General features: G+C 47.8%; 1 protein-coding gene across 2 annotated transcripts in view; it reads left to right on the top strand.

Moving 5' to 3' along the window:
• The window catches only part of LOC133354926 (neuroplastin-like), a 62786-nt gene that overhangs the window by 20701 nt on the left and 18051 nt on the right, over positions 1 to 24034 (top strand). For both annotated transcript variants that reach the window (XM_061572156.1, XM_061572236.1), the window contains exons 2-3: positions 258 to 453; positions 23772 to 23860. In XM_061572156.1, coding sequence (XP_061428140.1) covers positions 258 to 453; positions 23772 to 23860 — 285 coding nt within the window. The remainder of the gene's footprint in view (positions 1 to 257; positions 454 to 23771; positions 23861 to 24034) is intronic.

Genomic DNA, 24034 nt, shown 5'->3' with positions numbered 1-24034 from the left:
AAAAAGTGTAAAATTTAGGAGTTTTTCACGAAAATAAATTGTCACGCACAACGAGTCTGTGTGCAAAATGTCAGCTCGATTGGATCACGGGAAGTGGGTTAAAAAACGACCGAAAGATTTGCACGGTCGTAAGCGCGCAAGCAAGCAAGTGAACTTAATATAAAGGATTTTTAAAAAACATAACTACTGCTCGCTTAACATAAGTCCATACCTCTCCCCCCACCCGACCACCGCCCCCCCCCCTCCACAAACGACAGATTACGATATCAAGACGTCGCCCGACATCACCCTGTCCAACAAAACGACGGAGGAGAGGCTGCAGTGCAACCTCACGCTGCCCCAGTCGTTTTCGGCGAACGAGATCAATTGTCACTGGGAGAAGGACGGAGAGCAGATCGGGACGGAGCAAACGGTGCAGATCACCGCTTCACGCATCGCCACCTTGGACTATACGTGAGTCAAAGCTAACGCTTTAAACTACTTAAGCTATGTTTTTATTTCCCTTTACCATGTGAGGCCTCAACTGCGCTATATATATTTTTACGGTTGATCGTCGATAATCCGGCGCGTGATAATCCACCTTCCAGCATTATTTGGTGGTCTGCAGGCCGATCGGGCGGAACCGAAGGCTGTAACCAACCAGTCCGGTGATCGGCACCATGGGCGTGACAGCAAAAGTAGCTTTGCTCGATTTCGGTGTTCATAGATTGTATACGGTACATTATACGTTACATAAAACAACTTAAACAATTAACATACTGCATGTGTATATATACAGTACACACACATTTTCACATTACTAATTTATAAAAAATACTAGCTGTACTACCCGGCTTCGCCCGGGACTTGGATCCACCACGCCCGGCCGCCTTTGTCTCCCCAGTGGCGATGTTAATACGCCACACCAGTTACTCGTTTTGAGGCTGAGTCCCTCCCTCACCGCTCTCCCTCCCTCACCACTCTCCCTCCCTCACCACTCTCCCTCCCTCAACACTCTCCCTCCCTCACCACTCTCTAGAGGACGTGAAACTTTGATGAATTTACCTCAGAGTCGCGTGGTGGGTGTCGAGGCCTAGCACGTGCAGAGCCTCCGGCCTCGCCTAAATTGCCCACCCGGCTGAGGCTTCCCCCCCCCCCCCCCCCCGCGCTACAATAATACTGTGTAATCGCTATAATTTTATAATCTACCGACCCTATAATAGTAATTGCACACATTGTGGTGGGGGGGGAGTGAAGAGGACGTGAAACTTTGATGAATTTACCTCAGAGTCGCGTGTTAATGCGTGCGCCTATTTTTAACGGGAATTAAAAATGGCGTCCACCCCGCGGCTACCCGTTGCCAGGGGCAACCGCCGTCCAATGAAACTGCATATGGTCCGGCGACACACAGACACACACACAGACAGACAGATAGACAGACAGATTCGCGATTTTATATATATAGATACAGTGGGATCCGGCGAAAGTGCGTGTAATTCATTGTTCTCCGCAGCGCCGGTCTAAAGGCTGTATCGGTCCGTTAATTTTCGAAACACGTTGAAACAAGAGCGTACGTTGTATGTATATCACCCCATGCAGAGTCTTCGAGATTGGAGTGGTAAGTACGGTACAGTAAATACGGTAACTTTACGATTTCATCTTTATTTTTGTCTTTCTATGTTTATGCCAATTCCAAATAGCAAACAGATGTGAAACACTGAAAACAACATACAAACAACACCTACAAACATAATGTTATACAAGAATGTGCAAAAATTAGCTATTTTTAATTAATTATGATGAGTGATTATCCGGCGTTTTTTGAAAATACGGCAACCCCTCCCCCCCCCGAAGCCGCCAGATAATCGATGATATCCTATGTAGCTCCTTTTCAGAAGCGACCTGGCCAAAAATGATAGCTCAACGTTGGGGCTTTTCACGTGGAAGATTTACAGCAGCAGCCAAATACGCAACTCGTGTTTGTTTATAAATGCGGAAGGAAAAACCGGAGGACCTCGAGAAAAATCCACACGACCACGGGGGAGAGACCCACACAAACTCTAAATATGCAGCAGGCGTTGGTCTCGATCGAGCCCACGACCTCCTGTATGCCAGGCGAGGTCGTTAACTTTGTGTTAGAGAGACGGGGGGAGCAGGGGCGCAGTGGTTTGCGCACTGCACTATGAGCCAGGTGGCCCAAGTTCAATTCCCGCTTGCGACCAGTAACCGTGGCGAAATATTTAAACCGGTCCTGGGCAGCCCCTGGGTCAACTCGGCCTTCGACGAGTACCTGGTCCGATTTGTTAAACATCGTCACTAGGGAGACAAAGGCGGTCGGGCGTGGTGCTGGCCACCCACCCCCTCGTGTGCCGTGCCGGCCTTCATAGGTGCTCGCGAACAGCACTTGCCCCAACAGTCTTAATGGGGGATCTTTGTTTCTTTGATGTGTAGTCCTCGCTGTGACCCAAATCCATGGATGCTGACTGTCTAATGCACGGCTCGTTAATTATTAAGTCGTCACCTGGGGAAAAGCGTTCTGGCCTCAAAACGATTCTCCTCTCCAAACTCTCGTCGTCCCTGGAATGTTTTAATGAAACTAATAATACAAATATATTCTTGGTTCTTTCGGTAAAGTCCTTTTGATTAAATCACAATTTAATGATACAAACTTACATTTTGAATTGCACACGTGGATTACAGAACTTACATAGTTTTACTAGCATCGGTCGTTGTTTGGAAATGTAAGTGGGCTTGGGACGTTTCAAGTGTAAGGTCCACTGAGCTATGCAGCTCTTTTTCAGAACAGACCTGGCCACAGATGATAGCTCAACGAAGTGGCTTATCGCCCCAGGGAGAACATGCAAAATCCAAAGAATACAGTAGGCGTCAGGGTCGGGATCAAACCCGTGACAACCCACCACGCTAACTGAACGCTTCTGAGGACAAACGCACAATGTAAACGTTAGACAATCCACGCTCTACGCATGAATCTTCTCCCGCTCGTCGCTGTGTTTTACCCTCGTGCCCTTGGGAACGCCCTTGACATTATTAAGTCGACCTCCAGCAATCCATGCGACTACGGGGAAAGAGAGACGCACAAACTCGAAATATACAGCGGGGCGTTCAGGTCTGGGGCAACCCCGACGATCTCATGCATGCCATTTTTCAATGTAAAGCTTTCGTGACTGCAGGGATTCATCTTCTTGGTTCTTTCAGTAAAGTCACTTAGAATGGAAATAATAAAATAATAATACATTTCTTGTATTCTTTTATTATGTTTTATTTTTATTATTTTATTATTTCCATTCTACGTGACTTACCGAAAGAACCAAGAAGATTCATGCATACCAGGCGAGGGAGATGACATCTCCTAGCCACCGTCTGGGAGGAAATCAGAAACGACCCACCACACTAACCGAACCCCTCCTGAGGACAAATGCGTTGGAAGCGTTCCCGAATCCATGCTGTACGCGTGAATATTTTTTTTCCCGCTTCATTTCCCGCTCATCGCTTATCTCTCCCCCCCCCCCCCGTGCCCTTGGGAACGCCCTTGACAACACAAAATGGCGTACCATTTCCTCCGTGCAGGAGGATCCATAGATCTGCCTCGCGCAACAAGCGATGGCGCTTCCTACATTGGCACTCCGCTGGGCTGGCGGCAAGGAGCGCGTGCGGCCGATTAAACAAGCAGGGTGCCTTTTTGTTGTTGTTGTCGCCGCAAATTGCCCGCGGAAAATTTGGGGAAGAATCGTGCCAATAGCGAAATCGATGTTGCCATTGCGTTTTTGTGGGTGTTAGTTGGGGATGTGTGGAGCGGTAGTCTAGCGGTTAGCGCGCTGCGCTACGAACCCACCGTCCCGAGTTGGATTCCTGCTCACGGCCCAACACCAGTGACGATTATATTAACCTGGTCCTGGGCCTCCCCTAGGTCGACTCGGCCTGTACCTAGTGCGGTGGGTAAACATCGCTACCTTGGGTGGCAGAGGCAGCCGGGTGTGGTGCTGGCCACCCACACTCGCCTCGTGTGCCGTGCCGCCCTTCGTAGGTGTGTCTCGCTCGGAGCACTTGGCCCCAACAGTCTGAGGCTATACGGGGGATCTTTGTCTTTGGGGGGGAGGGGAGTGGGGGGGTACAGTCGCATTATGACAATTTAATTAATGAATTAAAAAATAATTCCCACCATTTCTCAATCTATCAATCCGCCAATGATATGAATGGGTTCCCACTTTGATCGTTTAATACATTTTTTTGACCGTACATCACCACCCTGGTCAGTGCGTGTTTTGTGATGTTAGCCGTGGTTCATATCCTACTACTGTTTTTATTTTACCAGGTAAGGCCCCACTCGGCTGTTTTCTAGCTCTTTTCTCAGAAGCAACCTGGCTATCGATGATAACGAAGTGGCTTGTCTTCATGTGCAAATATAAAGCAGCAGCCACATGCTGTCAACGCGTGACGTTGATTTTAAATGTGGAGGGACCCACAGAGAGAGAGACGCTAACTCCAAATATACAGCAGCAGGCAGTAGGGGTTCGGATCGAACCCTCGACCTCCTGTATACCAGGCGAGGTAGTTGACATCTCCTAGCCACCGTGGCGCCCCAATAGCACAGCTTGCAATCATTTGAGGGACTTTTTTTGGTTATTTTGACCTTTCCAGAATAGTTTAGCTGGGTGTGCCGTGCGCGTGCCGTGCGAGCGGAAAATGTTTGTGGCCTGCTCGCTCGTGTCAAGCCCTGCACGACCATTTTGTGGCGAGTCCCATTTCACCATTGGAACCTCATTTGGCAGTAAAAAATATGATAATTGTTTTTTTACCCTTATATCTGGCAACAAAACTGACACCTTTTTTTACAAGGAGTCATGTTTGCTTGGGTGTGGACCAATCAACTTCAAGGACAGTGCATATATTATCAGTTATGTTTTTTGTTTGCATTATGGCTGCAGGTATTGTGGTCTATGCAAACATGACTCCTTGTAAAAAAGGTGTCCGTTTTGTTGCCAGATAGAAGGGTAAAAAAACTATTATCGAGTCCCATTTCGTTTGCGTCGTGCTGTGCGAGCGTGCCATGCGATCCTCGTGCCCGTTAGTGATGTACAGTTTGCCGCACACCCTGCTGGGGCAAGTGTAACGATCAGCGTCCGACTGGACTTTCTTAAATCTGCCCCCCTCCCCATCGCTACCCGCCCCGGAGTGAAAGAAGAAGAGATGGGCAGAATGCCCTCCCTCCTCCACCTCCTCAGAGAGAGGATATTTCCAAGAGCTCACTTCAGTGGTGGTCCCTCCAATGTTGTCGCCGGCACTGCGGCTTGAGCAGCCAATTGCAGGGTTGCACCATTGCATTTGTCTAGCTCCATCTTCCGCACCTCCGATTTAGCGCGGTTGGCTACGTATGGCGCGAAAGAAGTTCAACATGGATGTATATGTTGGGTGTGCCATACCGTCGTCGTTTGCGATGCCCTTAAGCAGCAGCTGTTAAAGTGGTGGTTTGTGACACACCGCCCCCGCTGCCTCTCCCATCTGGGAGGAATCGAACTGGGGTCATTGGCTTTGATGGTCCATTGTGGTCACCACTGCGGAGGCAGCCACTACCCTCCTGCCCTGCCACGTTATTTACCAACAAAGTCACGGGGGATCAAAGGTTGTTCGATTTTCAATGCTTGGCTTGACTTCGCCTCTCCGCGTGTTTGCGAGTTAAACAAAGAAGCTCCTATGTGGGAAAGATCACCAACAGCGCTCCTTTGTTTGGGAACTATTTTTATTTGGGGTCGGGGGGGAAAGACCGAATCGATTGGTAACGCTGTTGTATATGTTGGTTATGAAAATTTGTTATGTTGTATGCGTGCGTGGGTGAATTATTATGTTGTATGTGTGGGTTATGAATATTCAGTGGAAATAATAATAATTAATGAAATTTGGCCAAATGTGTAATTATCCGGAAATATGTTAATTATGTAATTACGCACATTTTAATTATGCCAATTCGAGAGGTAATCGTATTAATTATGCGAGTGGGTGTAATTATGATAACGCAAGTCGTTATGATAACCAGACCCCGGTTCACCCCGTTATCGCTTTAACATTTACTGAGTATGTATTAGTGTGTTTATTAAGGTCACCAAGTTCAAATCTCAACGCAGAAACAGATCTTATGCATAGATTTCAGGAAAGAATCACACAACCACTTCTGTATTGATCAATTTATTACTAATTCAACCTTAACTATGATATAGTATGCGAACTCTCAATCCCGGAACGTCAATACGGCATCAATACAGTATCATCAACGATTGTCTGATTTCACTTTGACAACTGCACATGGATCCCGCATAACGCGATGGTTGTTAGTGAGAGAGAGAGTCGTTAAAACATGCAAATACTATGCTAAGAAAACCTTAACGTTAATGAATGATTATACTCAATATTGTTCACGCAGTACCGCACTCCTTATTGATCATACGCAACCCTTATCACGTTGTTAACACCTTGGGTCACGGGACAGTTGAATATTCTGTAGAGGATGCGAGTACGTGCGGCGATTATGACTGAAGGATACTTGAAAGATTATACGGCGATAAAAAAAAAAACACAATCAAAACAGTTACTATTCTTAAAGGCACCAATCTCAACAGATACATCGGCAGGTTATCTGACAGCAGAACGGCTCGGAGTAAGGGCCTGCGACGGTGCTCCTTTTCCGAAGATCGTTATCTTATACCAAGTTTACTAATTGGGGACCAGATCACCTGATAAGGATCCGGTGGGCCACCACTCCCCACGTGAGCGTGGCTCGGCGGAAGGAGGTGCCAAGAATCAGTTCGTATTGATGGATCTGTTGGGAATTTATGCGATTAAGAGTACAGCCCACTAAATATTAAAGATAAAAATTAAGAATACTCTTATACGACGGAGGCCACCACTCGGTCTCGTTGTGATGCCTTCCCAGCCACGGATGACTTATGGGTTCGAGTGTGTTTGAGTGGTAAGAGTTGTCTTGAATAGTCAGTGTTCGGAGTCGATTCTTTATGTCAAACAGACGCCTGGTGGTCGTGTGGTGAGGGGGCGGTGCGCGTCATACGTATCAGGCGCTCCCCTGTCACCGTGGTGAATTGGCTCGGATGGCTGTTGATACGCTGTCGCAGTTCGGAACCCGGTCGGTAGGTGGCGCCCACAACTCGCTCGTAGCGTGCAGCGCTGGATCGTCGCCAAGTCGCGACGCTCACCACCGGCGGCAGCGGAGACCTCCGGCGGCAGCAGAGATTGACGAGCTGAAGATGAGTCGAGCCGACCCGCTGGTCGCAGCTCGCTCCTGAGTCGACCCTCCCGGTCGAGCTCGCTCCTGGGTCGGCCCGCTGGTCGCCCTCGCTCCTGAGTCGACTCTCTGGTCGCACTCCTGAGTGGACCCGCTGGTCGCGCTCCTGAGTGGACCCACTGGTCGCACTCCTCCTGAGCCGACTCTCCCGGTCGCGCTCCTGAGTGAACCCGCTGGTCGCACTCGTTCCTGAGTCGACCCTCCCGGTCGAGCTTCTGAGTGGACCCTCCCGTCGCACTGGTTTCCAATGTTCAGGATCCGTTCCTTTATGCTGAAAAATCCCCCTGGATCCCGCCCACAAGGCGGGGCTTCCGATTTTTGCTGTGTCAGGATCTGTCCGTAGGCAGGTGTGTCCATGTGTGTGTCCGTATGTCCTTGTGTGCATCACTGACGGTATATTCCGTTGTCAACTCCCTCCATAAAACCCACGAGCAAACAACCAGATGTTACAAATTGTCTCGAAGTCGTCTCTCTGTCTGGGTGCAATTTATCTCTTGTCTGGCCTTCTTCATGAACCCAAAACACAGACGTTACAAATCGTCTCATAGGCGTCTTTGTTCGTGTTGCACAACCTGGAGGGAGGGGCAACACTCTCTCCGACCCGGCGCACAAAGAAATGGTTAAAAGTTTTAAGTTAACATTTGTCCCTTACTATTTCACAGTTATGATTCTGTATGTAACCTAAGGTCTGTCGTTTCCCATCGTGGTTCCCGACCCAAGTGTAGGTGTTTCCCCGAGCGTACACACACTCCTATCCCGCGCTGCGGGGATACAAAGACGGCCGGGATCTCCCTTTCTCTCCGACCCTGGGTTTAACATTGTTTTTTTTTTTTATTATGTATTTATATTCGACCTGGTGGTGATTCATCCCGTTATCCTGGCTTTTCCATAAGTTTTACTTTTGTCTTTTCATGCATATACTTATTACTATTAATTTATTTCCGATATCTTAGGTTAAGGGGTAAGTTTCTTGATCCTAGGAATTCGTATTCCTTGGTGCCTGGATGGTTATATAAGCGGAATATAGTTTACGGTGAATAGCGTTAACATTGATGTTATGTGCGATATTATGTATTGTGATGTCTTTAACTTAACTTGTTTGTCAGGGCTTTACTGACACGAAGTTGCATTCCATAGCCCGCAGTCTTTGCCCCACCCTATCTCTGCTCGCCGTTGTTGTTGCCTGCCGTTAATTCAAGGCCTCATTAATTTCCGTCACCCCTGAGTAGGTGAGGGCGGTTGAACCTTGGAGTCAGTTCTGGTTTTTGTCTGCCTGCTTCTTCTTGTGTCCCCTGACCCCGGGAGTTATTATTCTACTTTATGGCCTGTCGAAGCCCCACTCGCTGTTGCTGGGCTGGTGTTGTTCCCGGCTTTTTGCTTACGTTTGCAGTTCGCCGTGCTCTTGATTTCCTTCCCTCTTCAACCTTATATTGACTATTCGCTCCTGTCTGGGTGCGATTCAATTTTGACTTAGGAAGGTTCTGATTGTCATATGCTTCGGGTCGAATTGTATAGAAAGTATTGAAGTATGGAAATAACATTTCATATTGACTTAATAATGGTGATGGTTCAGTAGGCGTAACTTGTGGCCTGGTTTAATTGGAGTGGGTGTGAATATCGATAACTTTAGCCTACCCTGTTGTTAAATTCCGACTTTAACGTTACTTTAATAGCAATACAGAATAATTGAGCTTTTTGTCTTAACTAGGCGAATGCGAACTTCTGGTGACCCCGCAGCCTTGTTGTTCAGCTGGGTCTGCCTCCTTGAGAGATATACACCACTCTTATTCTCGTCTCACTGTGGTCATCCAACCTTCTGCTCTGGGAGTGTTATTCTTACTTTCAGGTCAAAGGCCCCCTCACATCCAGACGCGCAGGGTTGTTTACATCAGCTCCCCCCCTGTGCACGTGTTCTAACTAGCTCGGAATTCCTGAACACACAATCAGTGATGATTCCTGGCTTTCTGTGGTTGTGATTTAGACAAAGGCGCCTCTGTTTTCTTCCATTGCCTTTGAGTCGACACTGCCCTATTATTTGCCCATGTGCTGAGGTCATAGAATTCGTTTTGACTTCAGTAATATTAACATTCAGTATTGGATTAGCAAATGGGCAATGGTTCATTGATGTAGCTCGCAGCCTGGTCTCCAGTTTGAGCGAGCGCGAGGATCGATAATTTAGCCTACTCTGTTGTTGAATTTCGAATTTTGACGTTACTTTAAAACCATGCAGGATGATTGGGCTTTTGCCTTAACTATGTCTGGCTGACACTCCCACTGTCTCTGCCGCCTGCACGGGTGACATGTGCCCGTTCATCAGGCCTTATCTTCCCTTGAAGCAACGTTGTAAATTCTGCCATCCTAGCCCTCCTCCGGTTCATTACTTAACAACACCTGGTGTTTTGCAGTTTGCTGCGCTTGGTGTGTTTCACTCATTAAAAAACAAGTAAAAAGATAATATATAAAAATCATCAAATATTATTAATCTCAATTATGGAAGAAGGGTTAGTATACAACATTCCGCCCTTTTAAAAATGACCAGTGGTCAAATGGCCACGGGTTATTTTTAAAAATATGTATACCCTTCTTCCATCATGAACCATCGATTGTCCTCAAGTTTTGCTGCTATTCCTTACAACGCGCGCGTACGTGTCACAACTTAACAGGTTATATGTGACAAGAGAGAGAAAAAAAAATTCTAAAGGAAGGTAAAACGATAAGGGAGGGAACGTTATTCTATTGACTACATGTTATAGGAGATATCGTTAAAAAGATAGTCTCTACGGTTATTCTTGGGTGGCATCATCAGGCCTTGGCTCTATCCCTGTTCCTGGGCTCGAATGGTATGTGGCTTGTGCCTGCGATTAATCTTTTAAGTTCGGCATTCATTTTGGCCACACGGTATGTTAAGGTTAGAATAGCCAGGACTAGTATGATCATCCCTGTTGCCCCTGTGATTCCCATCCCCATCTGTTGATTTCGCTGATATCCAGCCACTTCGGTCGCCCAAGTAAGATCTGTTATGTTAATCTCTGATTCGCTGAGGGATAATTTCACCATATGGAATTCTTTACTGTTCAACAAGTTGGACAGAGTGCTGCTTATCTCAAACTTGTGGCCTCGGAATGTGTCTACGATTTCTACCTCCGCTTGGTGTAGGCTTTTGTCTAGGTTATATAATACCTTGTCCCCTATGCGTACGAATGTTCCTCTTGGTATTGTGACCAGTGCGACGTGGCTTGGAATCGGAACTTCCATGGTTATGGAGTGTTGATCGGTGGAAACAATTGCCGTGTCTAGAGGGGTGCTAATCAACCACTGGGCATTAGCTATCATGGCCACTGTTCCGGTTCTTTCTTTGGGTTTACTTAGCTTAAACTTGCAAGTTTCCTTGGAGCTTAGGTTTGACAGACCACACATTAGTTCTGCTGTATTGGTCAGAAATGGTTCCCCTGGGCAGAGCCAATGAACCTCTTTCATTATTTGACACAGGTTTAGGTCAGGCACCAGGTACTTAAGGGGGCCTTCTTCCTGGTAGGCCACCACTAAGGGAGTTTCCATCTTGGAGTAAATGTCGTTATTCCATGTACCCACGTTCAATACTGTCCGCAATCGGAATACATTTCCGGGTTTAACCAGGGGTAAATTTAGCAAAAACGCCAGCTGTCTAGTTTGGGGGTCCACATGTATGGGTGTGGCTGTACCCATGTTGAAGGCAATTTGTACTTGAGTTGGACTGATTGTTTCCGGGGATGCTGCTTGTAGCACATCTTTTATCAGTGTTGGAGTTACCAGATATGACGGAATTTGTCCTTGTATAAGATCACTGACGCTGCCGCTGATGCTACGCAACAAGTCTTGGATCACCCACTGAATTGGCTCTCGAATACTCTCTTCTTCGTATAGACCTCGGATTGCAGAACTCAATTCTTGGAATGTTAAGTTAATCATGATAGAATGTAGGTTTACGAGAACCACGGTGTCTCGGAGGGTGGATCCCATTTCGACCAGATTCTTTTGTTGGTGTTGTATTTGCTGATGGATCTGATGCATATCGAGCTGTAAATTCTCGATACCTTGCGTGAGGTGTCCAATCTTTACGGCGTTGGATATGGATACTCCTAGTGTGATTAAGGAGCTAAAACCGGATAGTATTCCAAAGACCCCTCCCAGGCCGATAGACCTCTTGGAACGTGTTAGGTTGACAGTGGTGGGGGGAAGTATCATGGTTCTTTGTAATTGCTTCAGGATCGTTCCGATATTCTGTTCACTATATCTTAGGAAGTCATAATACCATATTCGGGTTGCTTGGGTGGCTTGGGGTGGTAACTTCCCGAAGTGCTTCTTTACCACCAAGGCAGGTTCCAAGGAGACATAGACTTGTTGGGTTACTATTTTCGTTTCGGTTACTAGGAAGCTGGAGGAGTCTCTCAGCATCACCCCGGATTCTGGTCCTGGCTTGATCAGCTCTTGGCTCCCTTCTAGCTTGACAAGGTACGTTAGCAGGAGCGTGAGCAGGAGGGCTGCCATTCCCTGGAAAACATGTTACATATTATTGTAGTGTGATAAGCCCATTAGTTTAGTCCCCCCCCTTTTCCACCTTTATTCCTCATCTCGCTCCACCAGCACAGGGTACGGTTTGATTTGGTTGATGTGCACCCACTTGTATTGCTGCTCTCTTCCTGTCTTTGTGATTTTTAGCTGATATACGACTGGGGACATTTTGTCAACCACCTCGTGTGGTCCTGTCCAGGAGGGCAGGAATTTCCTGCACTTCTGTTTCCTTTTCTCGTAATTGAGGTACCACACCTGGTCTCCTAGCTGGTATTCTGCGTGGCTGGCTTTTTGGTCATAGTATGCTTTGCTCCCCTGAGCCTCTACTTGCAACTGGTCCCTGACCATAGCGAATGTGCTCTGTAGGTGACTATTGAGTCCCGTCAGGTATTCAGTTGGCGTCATTGCCGTCGGGGTCTCGTCCTCCGCTGGGACATATAACAGGTGTACTGGGAGGGTCATTAGCCTCCCTGTCATGATCTCGAAGGGTGTCCTGCCTGTAGCTCGGTTGGGTGTGGCTCGCATGGCCATCAAGACTAGGGGTAGTTTCGTATCCCAGTCGCGGCCCGTGGTAGACACATATTTCTTTAGGAGGCTCACGATGGTCCTGTTGGCTCTTTCCACCTGTCCTGAGGATTGTGGATGGTATGCGACATGTAATTGTCTTTTTACTCCCAACATCTTCCACACTTCTGTGATGACCTCGGCTGTGAAGTGGCTTCCTTTGTCTGAATCGATCGTTGACGGTAGGCCCCATCTACTGAATATTTGGTTAATCAGTAGTATGGCGGTTGTTTCCGCGGTGTTGTTGGGTGCTGGTAGACACTCTGTCCATTTAGAGAATGCACAGGTCACAGTTAGCATGTACTTGTTCCCTTTGGTTGATCGGTTGACAGGTCCTATCCAGTCGATTTGTAGGTTGGACCAAGGATAATCTGCTCCCCTCCTCTGTAGGGGTGCCCTATGCTGTGAGGTCGTTGGCTGGTACTTAGAACACACGAGACAGTTGGACACATGTTTGTGTATGTCTACCCCCATTTTTGGCCAGTAGGCCACCTGTCGCAGCATCTGTCCCGTATTCACCTCGCATCGGTGGCCGCTACACGGTTCATTGTGGGCGTGTTGTAACATTATTTCTCGATATTGAGAGGGGACTACCCATCTAGGTCGACCGTCTTTTTCGTTTGTGTATACCAGTAGCCCTTTTCGCATTGAGAACCTTTTGATTTGGCTATGCATGATCTCGAGCTCTTTGTTGTCATTCAAGTTGTCAGTAGTGATTGGTTTTCCTGCTGGATCTTGGATATGATCGGCGAGTGTCTTTAGTGTTTCGTCCTCTTGTTGCATTCTGATCAGGTCTTCGGAAGGCTGGGCACTGTTCAATTGGGCTCTGGTTCCAGCTTCTGCCGGGTTCTTCCCACTTCGTGTGACCAGTCCTATCACGGCGATGTCTTGGTTCGTCGACTCTTGTTGTCCGTCTCTGTCGGTTTGGTCTTCTAGCTTCCACGGGGTGCCTTCCAGGCTTCCCACTTTTGCTATAGCATCTGCTTGGTCGTTCCCAGTTTTCTCTTGACCAGGTATCTTGGAGTGTCCTTTGACTTTCTTCCAAAATATCTTCATATCCTTGTTCTGAACCATCTTATCTATGGCCTCGAATAGTTCTCGATGGCGAATTGGTTTATTCCTATGGTTCTTCATCTCGTTTTTTTTCCATATGGGTAGGTGGTGCAGGAAGCTGTGCTGTACGTAGTTGGAATCAGTGCACACCACCATGGTCCGTATTTGGTTATCGGATGCCATCTGGACAGCGATGTGTACCCCGACCAACTCTGCATACTGGTTTGACTTTGGTCCCAGCTGAAATCCCTCTTGAATCCCTGCGAGTGGGCCAGTTTCCCAAATGACTCCTGACCCAGCGTGAAGCTTGTTCTCCTTCATCTTGGAGCATCCATCGATGTATACCACTGGTAGGTCGGCACATGTCTCCTTCCTGAAGGGCAGGTACCTGTTGTCCTCCGGAGGTATCTTTTCGTCCTCTGCTTCCATGCTGTCAAAGGTACAATCATGTAAATCGGCAAGACCTTGGGCCATTGGACTTTTCTTGTTCTTTGCGTATTTCACTGTGATTGGTAGGCCTTGGAGTGTCAGTGCCCAGCTGGCTATTCGGCTGCTGGTTACGCGGCCCTCTCGAATCTTCTTACTGTTGAGGTATGCCAAGGATTCATGATTCGTTTCCAGGATGATCCTCTCTCCGTTCAACAAGTTCCGAAAATGTTGTATGGCCCAGATGTTTCCAAATATCGCCTTCTCACACTCGGAGAACTTCATCTCCACTCCCCGGAGGGCTTTGCTGGCATAGGCAATAACTCGTTTCTCTGCTTCCTGTCTCTGGTACAGTACCGAGCTGATACTATGATCTGAGTATGCGGTCTCCAGGTAGTATTCTTTCCCTTTCTCTGGGTATGCTAGGCAGGATGCCTCTGTGATCTGTCGTTTTAATTCTTTTTCTGCGGCTTCCTGTTCCTGTCCCCACTCCCATGGTTCGTCTTTTTGCAGTAGTTTGACTAAGGGTCGAACGATTCCTGCGTAGTCGTCCACGAACTGTCGAAGGTAGTTGCAAATCCCTAAGAAGCTCCGAAGGGTCGTGACTGTGGTGGGCGATTTGAGTGCGAGGAGGGCTTCAAGTCTTTTGGTTTGGGGTAACATTCCCTCAGTGCCGACCTGGAGCCCGAGGTAGTCCACCCTTTTGCGTGCCCACTGTCCTTTTTGTATTGAAATCTTTGCGCCTGCTTCCTTTAACTGCTCGAGGGTATGCTGGAGGCTCTCGAGGTGTTCTTCCCATGAGGAGTCCTTGACTAGTATGTCGTCGACGTAGACGATGGTGCCTCGCTCTTTTGCGTCGCCCATCGCCTTGTGGAGGAATATGTTGAAGTCTGCAGGTGAGTTCGAGTATCCGAACGGGCAGCGATTCCAAGTATACTGTATTCCGTTGAAGGTGAAGGCCAACTTGTATTGATCGGTTTCTTTTACTGGCATGGTCCAGAAGCCATTTGCTAGGTCCATTGTGGTGAGTACCTTTGCACCTTTTATTTGGTTGAGACCGTGGTCGATTTCTGCCATTGGCCATCGAGATAGGGGAACTGTTTTATTGAGCTGTCGGTAGTCGATCGTGAGTCTCCATTTTCCCGTGGGTTTTAGTACTGGCCAAATGGGTGAGTTGTAGGTCGAGTTGCATTCCCGGATTATGTTCTTTTTGAGTAGGTTCTCTAGGGTTTCTTGGATCGATTCATAGGCGGCCAGTGGAATCTTGTATTGCTTCACGTATACCGCTGGTGCTCCCTCCAGTGTGGGAATGGATACCACATGTAGGTCGGTTTTGCCACAATCATAGGAGTCTTTGGAGAACAGGGAGTTGTATTTTTGGAGCAGTTGTCGTAGCTCGTCTCGTTGAGTGTCGCTCTCTAGGGCGTCTGCTGCTTCAATTTGTTGTTCTATTTGTTCTTCTATTGTAAGGACTCCTTTCTCTTGGTTTGGATCTAGGGCCTTCGTGGTTTCGGGCGGCTCGGTTGAAAGTTCCTTTTGCGTTACTATTGGTTGAGTTGCCTTGGCTTCATCCGAGGGTAATACGCTCTTGCCCTTGTATTCTCCTTCATCAGTTTGCAGTTCGTCGGTTTGGCCTCCAGGGGGCGGTGTATACTCCATGAGGGGACGGTCATTTGGTGATACTGACTCTAAGTCGGCTTCCTTTCGGTCTTCTCTCAGTCTGTTAGTCATTAGCTGAGTGATTCGAATTCCTGCTGGGAGCTCGTCTTCGTTCCTGATTGTCGTTGATAGGTCGTCGAGCTCTTGTGTTATCACTTGGATTCCCGTGGAGTCTCTCATAACGTCTTCATCTTCTGAGTCCCTTTGTTGCTCCGGCATTGACTGTGCCCAAATTTGTCGGGATTCAAGGTTCATAATGGGTTTCAGGCGATTCAGTAGTTCGATCCCAATAATCAGTTCTTTTCCTGGGTATTGTATGACATATAGGGGATGGTTCATGTTGATTTTGTTGAACGTCAACTTCGTCATAACTTTGCCCAATGGTCGCATGTGGGTCCCTTCACATCCTGAGTAGGTAAGTTTACTTGGCATCACTTGTAGTGTTTCATTCTTCCTCTGGAGGGCAGTCTGGAGTTCGTCAAATAATTCTCTGGATATCATGGATATTTCTGCTCCAGTATCACAAAGGCCTTGGCTGGTCAGGGTGTCTTGCAGTATTACTTCCACGTGGACTCGTCCGACTGGTCCTACGGGAATCAATTCCCCCAGATGGTACCCTTTTCCTTCTGGTACCACTTCGGTGATTGCTTCGAGGCTTCTTGTCTTCTCTACGTTCACTTGGGCTACCTTTGCTCTGGGTGTGCCCTCCTCCTGTGTGGGTATAGTTGGTATTCTTCCCTTCGCTACTTGCATGGAAGTCTTCATACTCCCTAGGAGCTCTTTTTCCATCCTAATGTGGTGAGCATATCGATTCCTGTTAGCTAACGGCGGTCTATGCTCTATTGCTGGTGGAGGCGGCAGTAGGGGACGATATGGTGACTGGTTTGGTGGGCGTCGGCCTCCGCGGGGTAGGTGTGGCCCGTCACTCTCTCTTCCTCGTCCATAATTCCAGCCTCCGCCCTCTTCTGAATTCCATGGTGGTGGCGGCTGTGGGTGCCAAGTTCCTCTGGCCTCGTTCCTCCCCCCACGTGGAACGTTATTCAGCGTGTTGTGGACGGGTGTCGATTCTATTGGGTTAGGCGCCCTCTCCTGGGGGAATTCATGTCTACCCCGTGTGGCGCTAATATTATTCCTTGGAGATTCGCTTCCCTCCAGATCGAGGCATTCTTTATCTCTGGTGACGATGTGGGTTTTGGCTATGCCAGTGGTTTTCCGTCCGTTCACCCAGGCCGTGTGGGCCTTGCTTTCAATCTGGCGTAGGGAGGCAGTCTCGGGGTCCAACATCATTCCTACTATTCTCACTATTTCAGGTCTCAATGATTGGAAGAACATCACTTTTAAGACTGTCTTATCTCCCTGGGCATTGTCCACGTCCCCTGCGTAATATGCTTTCTTAAGGCGTAGGAGATAATCTCGTGGGTCTTCGTCTACACGCTGGGTCATCAACTTTGCCGCGTTCAATCCTTCGGATAGTGTGGAGTATTCCCCAAATCTCTTAACTACTGCTCGGCTCAATTGTTTAAAGTCACTCTTCACCCTATTTGGCAGGGAGGCTACCCATGGTCTGGCGGGTTCATGTAGGCTCCTTGATAATAAACATGCCTTTTCTGCTGATTTACCCAGACCCCGGATCTTAGCCTCCTGTTCTACTGTAGTTATGTGAGTGTGGATATCCCTGTTTTTGTTATGTGGATCGAAATAGGGAATTCTCACGAGTGCTTTGTCCATTAGTTTTAGTGTCTTACTGTTAAAAGTGTGTTGTTCGTCATCAGTGGTGTCGGTTCCTGAGGAGTGCTCCCTTGAGCTACCCTTGTCTCCACTATCACTGTTGTCATGTGTCCCGTGTCTGTGTCGTGATCTCCCTCTGTCCGAGGATTCGTATCTGTCCCGTTGCTTGTGTCTCTTGTTTTCCTTATGTGGGTCTTGTGATTCGTGCTTGTGGGTTGGTGTGCGTGATCTCCTTGAGCGGTGTCTATGTGGTGAGTGTTTTTGTCCTCGACCTTCATGCTGCCTACTACGTGTGTGGTGCCTGCTAGGTGAGGTGTTGAATTTATGTTTGTCTCGTGCTTCATGGTTATCGGGATTCCTGTCTCTGGGATTTTTGGTGCGGGTGGTTTTGCGTGGGTGATTTTTACATGTCATGCGTCCCTCTGGTGAGCTCTCTCTGGTACCCATGTCGTGTTGGTCATTGTCAGAGGAGTCAGTGTTAGATGAGCCGTCACCATCACGGTGGCTCTGCTTAACATAACTTTTGTAGTGCCTTTTGCACCTGTTACGTGGGTCAACTTGGCTCGGTGATTTCTGCTTATCCCATGGCTCATGCTTGTGTGATGTGCGTCTCTCTGGTGAGCTCCTGTTATCCGTGTCGTGTTGGTCATTGTCAGAGAAGTCAGTGTCAGATGAGCCGTCACCATCACGATGGCTCTGCTTAACATCACTTTTGTAGTGCCTTTTGCACCTGTTACGTGGGTCAATTTGGCTCGGTGATTTCTGCTTATCCCATGGCTCCTGCTTGTGTGATGTGCGTCTCTCTGGTGAGCTCTTGTTACGTGTGTCGTGTTGGTCGTGTTTGTGCGAGGTGCGTTTCTCTGGTGAGCTGTCTCTGTCATCTGCATCATGTCGGTCATACTTGCGTAGCGTGCGTCTGCCTGGTGTTCTGTTTATGTCATGTTTCCCGTCTTGCACCAGCTCCGCCCTTTCCCGCTCTATCATTACAGTGTATCCTGATGACTTAGGGTTAATTATTTGTCTCTCTCTAACGTTGGGGTGGTCGGCCTCATGTTTTCCCGTTTGTATTATTATTTCCTCTTCTCTCTCCTCGATTTGCGAGGGTGTTACTTTATCAAAATTGCTTTGCATAGTAGCCACACTCATTGTGGGATCTGGCCCTGGGCTACGTCCCCGTGGCTCGGAGTGTGGTAAATTGTTACTCCCGTATGTGTTCTGTGTATCAACGTCTGGGTGTTTCACTGGTGCATTTAGTGCGGATTCTTTCTCTCTCACGAGGGCGTGCAGACGCTCTACCTGCACCATTAAGGACAGTTTCTCTTGTCTCTCCCTTTCAAATTTTTCCTCATTCCATAATCTTTCTCTGTCTGTCTGTGCGATGAGATACGAGTCTACCCTCGCTATTTCTGCAATTTTTACGTCACGTTTGGCTTTGCCACATTTCATCACGTCCTTAAGTAGTTTCCTTCTATGGGCCTTAACATCTTCTGTATGGCTCCCCTCCCATATATCTCTCTGCTCCGTCTGCTGGCTAGCAGTCCGTCCAGTACGTTTTAACACAAATTCCCGATATTGTTTTTCCATAGATTCCATCTCCTCCTCAGAGGTCCACTCTGTATCAGTGTTATGCGTTGGTGTGTCAAACTCAGAATGTTGTGGATCCTGTGCCATCTCTATTATGTAGTGTGGTTAATAGACTTAAGAGTGTATCTTAATTCTAACATCTCATGTGCGTCGTGAGTTACTCTAGAATTCCCTTTCAGAGCACATATAAACAATTGTATCACAGGATGCGTCAGTTTAACTCGAGCAAATAATCTCAGCCCAGCTGTCTTTGTTATACTCTGCTACTCTGGTACCTCCCTTCAGAGCGCGTTTTGTTTGTATACCCCCGTTTACAATCACAAGGCAACGTTAGTTCACAACACTTTGATTAACACATCAGTGATTCGTTCCTGAATTCATGCATAACTGTCTGCGAGAGGTCCCGGGTTCAAATCCCGGACGAGCCCCCATTATGTTGTATATGTTGGTTATGAAAATTTGTTATGTTGTATGCGTGCGTGGGTGAATTATTATGTTGTATGTGTGGGTTATGAATATTCAGTGGAAATAATAATAATTAATGAAATTTGGCCAAATGTGTAATTATCCGGAAATATGTTAATTATGTAATTACGCACATTTTAATTATGCCAATTCGAGAGGTAATCGTATTAATTATGCGAGTGGGTGTAATTATGATAACGCAAGTCGTTATGATAACCAGACCCCGGTTCACCCCGTTATCGCTTTAACATTTACTGAGTATGTATTAGTGTGTTTATTAAGGTCACCAAGTTCAAATCTCAACGCAGAAACAGATCTTATGCATAGATTTCAGGAAAGAATCACACAACCACTTCTGTATTGATCAATTTATTACTAATTCAACCTTAACTATGATATAGTATGCGAACTCTCAATCCCGGAACGTCAATACGGCATCAATACAGTATCATCAACGATTGTCTGATTTCACTTTGACAACTGCACATGGATCCCGCATAACGCGATGGTTGTTAGTGAGAGAGAGAGTCGTTAAAACATGCAAATACTATGCTAAGAAAACCTTAACGTTAATGAATGATTATACTCAATATTGTTCACGCAGTACCGCACTCCTTATTGATCATACGCAACCCTTATCACGTTGTTAACACCTTGGGTCACGGGACAGTTGAATATTCTGTAGAGGATGCGAGTACGTGCGGCGATTATGACTGAAGGATACTTGAAAGATTATACGGCGATAAAAAAAAAAACACAATCAAAACAGTTACTATTCTTAAAGGCACCAATCTCAACAGATACATCGGCAGGTTATCTGACAGCAGAACGGCTCGGAGTAAGGGCCTGCGACGGTGCTCCTTTTCCGAAGATCGTTATCTTATACCAAGTTTACTAATTGGGGACCAGATCACCTGATAAGGATCCGGTGGGCCACCACTCCCCACGTGAGCGTGGCTCGGCGGAAGGAGGTGCCAAGAATCAGTTCGTATTGATGGATCTGTTGGGAATTTATGCGATTAAGAGTACAGCCCACTAAATATTAAAGATAAAAATTAAGAATACTCTTATACGACGGAGGCCACCACTCGGTCTCGTTGTGATGCCTTCCCAGCCACGGATGACTTATGGGTTCGAGTGTGTTTGAGTGGTAAGAGTTGTCTTGAATAGTCAGTGTTCGGAGTCGATTCTTTATGTCAAACAGACGCCTGGTGGTCGTGTGGTGAGGGGGCGGTGCGCGTCATACGTATCAGGCGCTCCCCTGTCACCGTGGTGAATTGGCTCGGATGGCTGTTGATACGCTGTCGCAGTTCGGAACCCGGTCGGTAGGTGGCGCCCACAACTCGCTCGTAGCGTGCAGCGCTGGATCGTCGCCAAGTCGCGACGCTCACCACCGGCGGCAGCGGAGACCTCCGGCGGCAGCAGAGATTGACGAGCTGAAGATGAGTCGAGCCGACCCGCTGGTCGCAGCTCGCTCCTGAGTCGACCCTCCCGGTCGAGCTCGCTCCTGGGTCGGCCCGCTGGTCGCCCTCGCTCCTGAGTCGACTCTCTGGTCGCACTCCTGAGTGGACCCGCTGGTCGCGCTCCTGAGTGGACCCACTGGTCGCACTCCTCCTGAGCCGACTCTCCCGGTCGCGCTCCTGAGTGAACCCGCTGGTCGCACTCGTTCCTGAGTCGACCCTCCCGGTCGAGCTTCTGAGTGGACCCTCCCGTCGCACTGGTTTCCAATGTTCAGGATCCGTTCCTTTATGCTGAAAAATCCCCCTGGATCCCGCCCACAAGGCGGGGCTTCCGATTTTTGCTGTGTCAGGATCTGTCCGTAGGCAGGTGTGTCCATGTGTGTGTCCGTATGTCCTTGTGTGCATCACTGACGGTATATTCCGTTGTCAACTCCCTCCATAAAACCCACGAGCAAACAACCAGATGTTACAAATTGTCTCGAAGTCGTCTCTCTGTCTGGGTGCAATTTATCTCTTGTCTGGCCTTCTTCATGAACCCAAAACACAGACGTTACAAATCGTCTCATAGGCGTCTTTGTTCGTGTTGCACAACCTGGAGGGAGGGGCAACACTCTCTCCGACCCGGCGCACAAAGAAATGGTTAAAAGTTTTAAGTTAACATTTGTCCCTTACTATTTCACAGTTATGATTCTGTATGTAACCTAAGGTCTGTCGTTTCCCATCGTGGTTCCCGACCCAAGTGTAGGTGTTTCCCCGAGCGTACACACACTCCTATCCCGCGCTGCGGGGATACAAAGACGGCCGGGATCTCCCTTTCTCTCCGACCCTGGGTTTAACATTGTTTTTTTTTTTATTATGTATTTATATTCGACCTGGTGGTGATTCATCCCGTTATCCTGGCTTTTCCATAAGTTTTACTTTTGTCTTTTCATGCATATACTTATTACTATTAATTTATTTCCGATATCTTAGGTTAAGGGGTAAGTTTCTTGATCCTAGGAATTCGTATTCCTTGGTGCCTGGATGGTTATATAAGCGGAATATAGTTTACGGTGAATAGCGTTAACATTGATGTTATGTGCGATATTATGTATTGTGATGTCTTTAACTTAACTTGTTTGTCAGGGCTTTACTGACACGAAGTTGCATTCCATAGCCCGCAGTCTTTGCCCCACCCTATCTCTGCTCGCCGTTGTTGTTGCCTGCCGTTAATTCAAGGCCTCATTAATTTCCGTCACCCCTGAGTAGGTGAGGGCGGTTGAACCTTGGAGTCAGTTCTGGTTTTTGTCTGCCTGCTTCTTCTTGTGTCCCCTGACCCCGGGAGTTATTATTCTACTTTATGGCCTGTCGAAGCCCCACTCGCTGTTGCTGGGCTGGTGTTGTTCCCGGCTTTTTGCTTACGTTTGCAGTTCGCCGTGCTCTTGATTTCCTTCCCTCTTCAACCTTATATTGACTATTCGCTCCTGTCTGGGTGCGATTCAATTTTGACTTAGGAAGGTTCTGATTGTCATATGCTTCGGGTCGAATTGTATAGAAAGTATTGAAGTATGGAAATAACATTTCATATTGACTTAATAATGGTGATGGTTCAGTAGGCGTAACTTGTGGCCTGGTTTAATTGGAGTGGGTGTGAATATCGATAACTTTAGCCTACCCTGTTGTTAAATTCCGACTTTAACGTTACTTTAATAGCAATACAGAATAATTGAGCTTTTTGTCTTAACTAGGCGAATGCGAACTTCTGGTGACCCCGCAGCCTTGTTGTTCAGCTGGGTCTGCCTCCTTGAGAGATATACACCACTCTTATTCTCGTCTCACTGTGGTCATCCAACCTTCTGCTCTGGGAGTGTTATTCTTACTTTCAGGTCAAAGGCCCCCTCACATCCAGACGCGCAGGGTTGTTTACATCAGCTCCCCCCCTGTGCACGTGTTCTAACTAGCTCGGAATTCCTGAACACACAATCAGTGATGATTCCTGGCTTTCTGTGGTTGTGATTTAGACAAAGGCGCCTCTGTTTTCTTCCATTGCCTTTGAGTCGACACTGCCCTATTATTTGCCCATGTGCTGAGGTCATAGAATTCGTTTTGACTTCAGTAATATTAACATTCAGTATTGGATTAGCAAATGGGCAATGGTTCATTGATGTAGCTCGCAGCCTGGTCTCCAGTTTGAGCGAGCGCGAGGATCGATAATTTAGCCTACTCTGTTGTTGAATTTCGAATTTTGACGTTACTTTAAAACCATGCAGGATGATTGGGCTTTTGCCTTAACTATGTCTGGCTGACACTCCCACTGTCTCTGCCGCCTGCACGGGTGACATGTGCCCGTTCATCAGGCCTTATCTTCCCTTGAAGCAACGTTGTAAATTCTGCCATCCTAGCCCTCCTCCGGTTCATTACTTAACAACACCTGGTGTTTTGCAGTTTGCTGCGCTTGGTGTGTTTCACTCATTAAAAAACAAGTAAAAAGATAATATATAAAAATCATCAAATATTATTAATCTCAATTATGGAAGAAGGGTTAGTATACAACAACGCGCACGGCGGCACGTGGTGGTGAACAATTGGCGTGGTGAACGCTGGCGGGGTGAATCATTGAGCAACTTGTGATGGAACGATTTGAAGGTCAACTTCCTGCCTAGGACGGGTTCTAAACCCGGGGATCTCCCAGTTAATTGTTTTCATTATTTTGTGAATGTAGCGGCCTCCAGTCACTTCAGGCATTACGTATATACGTTGAACTTCTATCGCACCGTACGTAGCCAGCAGTGCTATTCGGAGGTGCGGGGGGAAGGACAACAGACTAAAGACAAAAAGCAGTTGTAAAGAGATTAGTTTGTCCATCTCGGGGTGGAGGAAGCCGACTTCGCTGAATAAAATCGACTGCCAGACCCCGCCCCCCACCCCCTGGTCGGCGTTTGCCCCCCATGCCACCCAAAGCAACCAACCTCTTGTGTCGTCCCTCCCTCCTTCCTCTCTCTCCTTTGCAGGATCGCCAAAGCCAAGGCCGAGCACTCGGGCGTCTACGTCTGCGTCTTCCAAACCTCGCCCCTTGCCAAGGGCAACATCACCGTGAAATGTACGTGTGGCGTGGTGGGGCCGGCATGACGCGCGCGGGCGGGCAGGCGACAGGGTGGTGCTGGCGACAGGGTGGTGCTGGCGGCGTGGTGGTGTTGGTGGCGTGGTGGTGCTGGCGACAGGGTGGTGGTGCTGGCGGCGTGGTGGTGTTGGCGGCGTGGTGGTGTTGGCGGCA

This window comes from Lethenteron reissneri, chromosome 1 (genome assembly GCF_015708825.2).
Source record: "Lethenteron reissneri isolate LAM-NWPU_2019-01 chromosome 1, ASM1570882v1, whole genome shotgun sequence".
Classification (NCBI taxonomy): domain Eukaryota; kingdom Metazoa; phylum Chordata; class Hyperoartia; order Petromyzontiformes; family Petromyzontidae; genus Lethenteron; species Lethenteron reissneri.
Note: the sequence above shows the minus strand (reverse complement) of the source record. Positions and strands in the feature narration are given on the sequence as shown.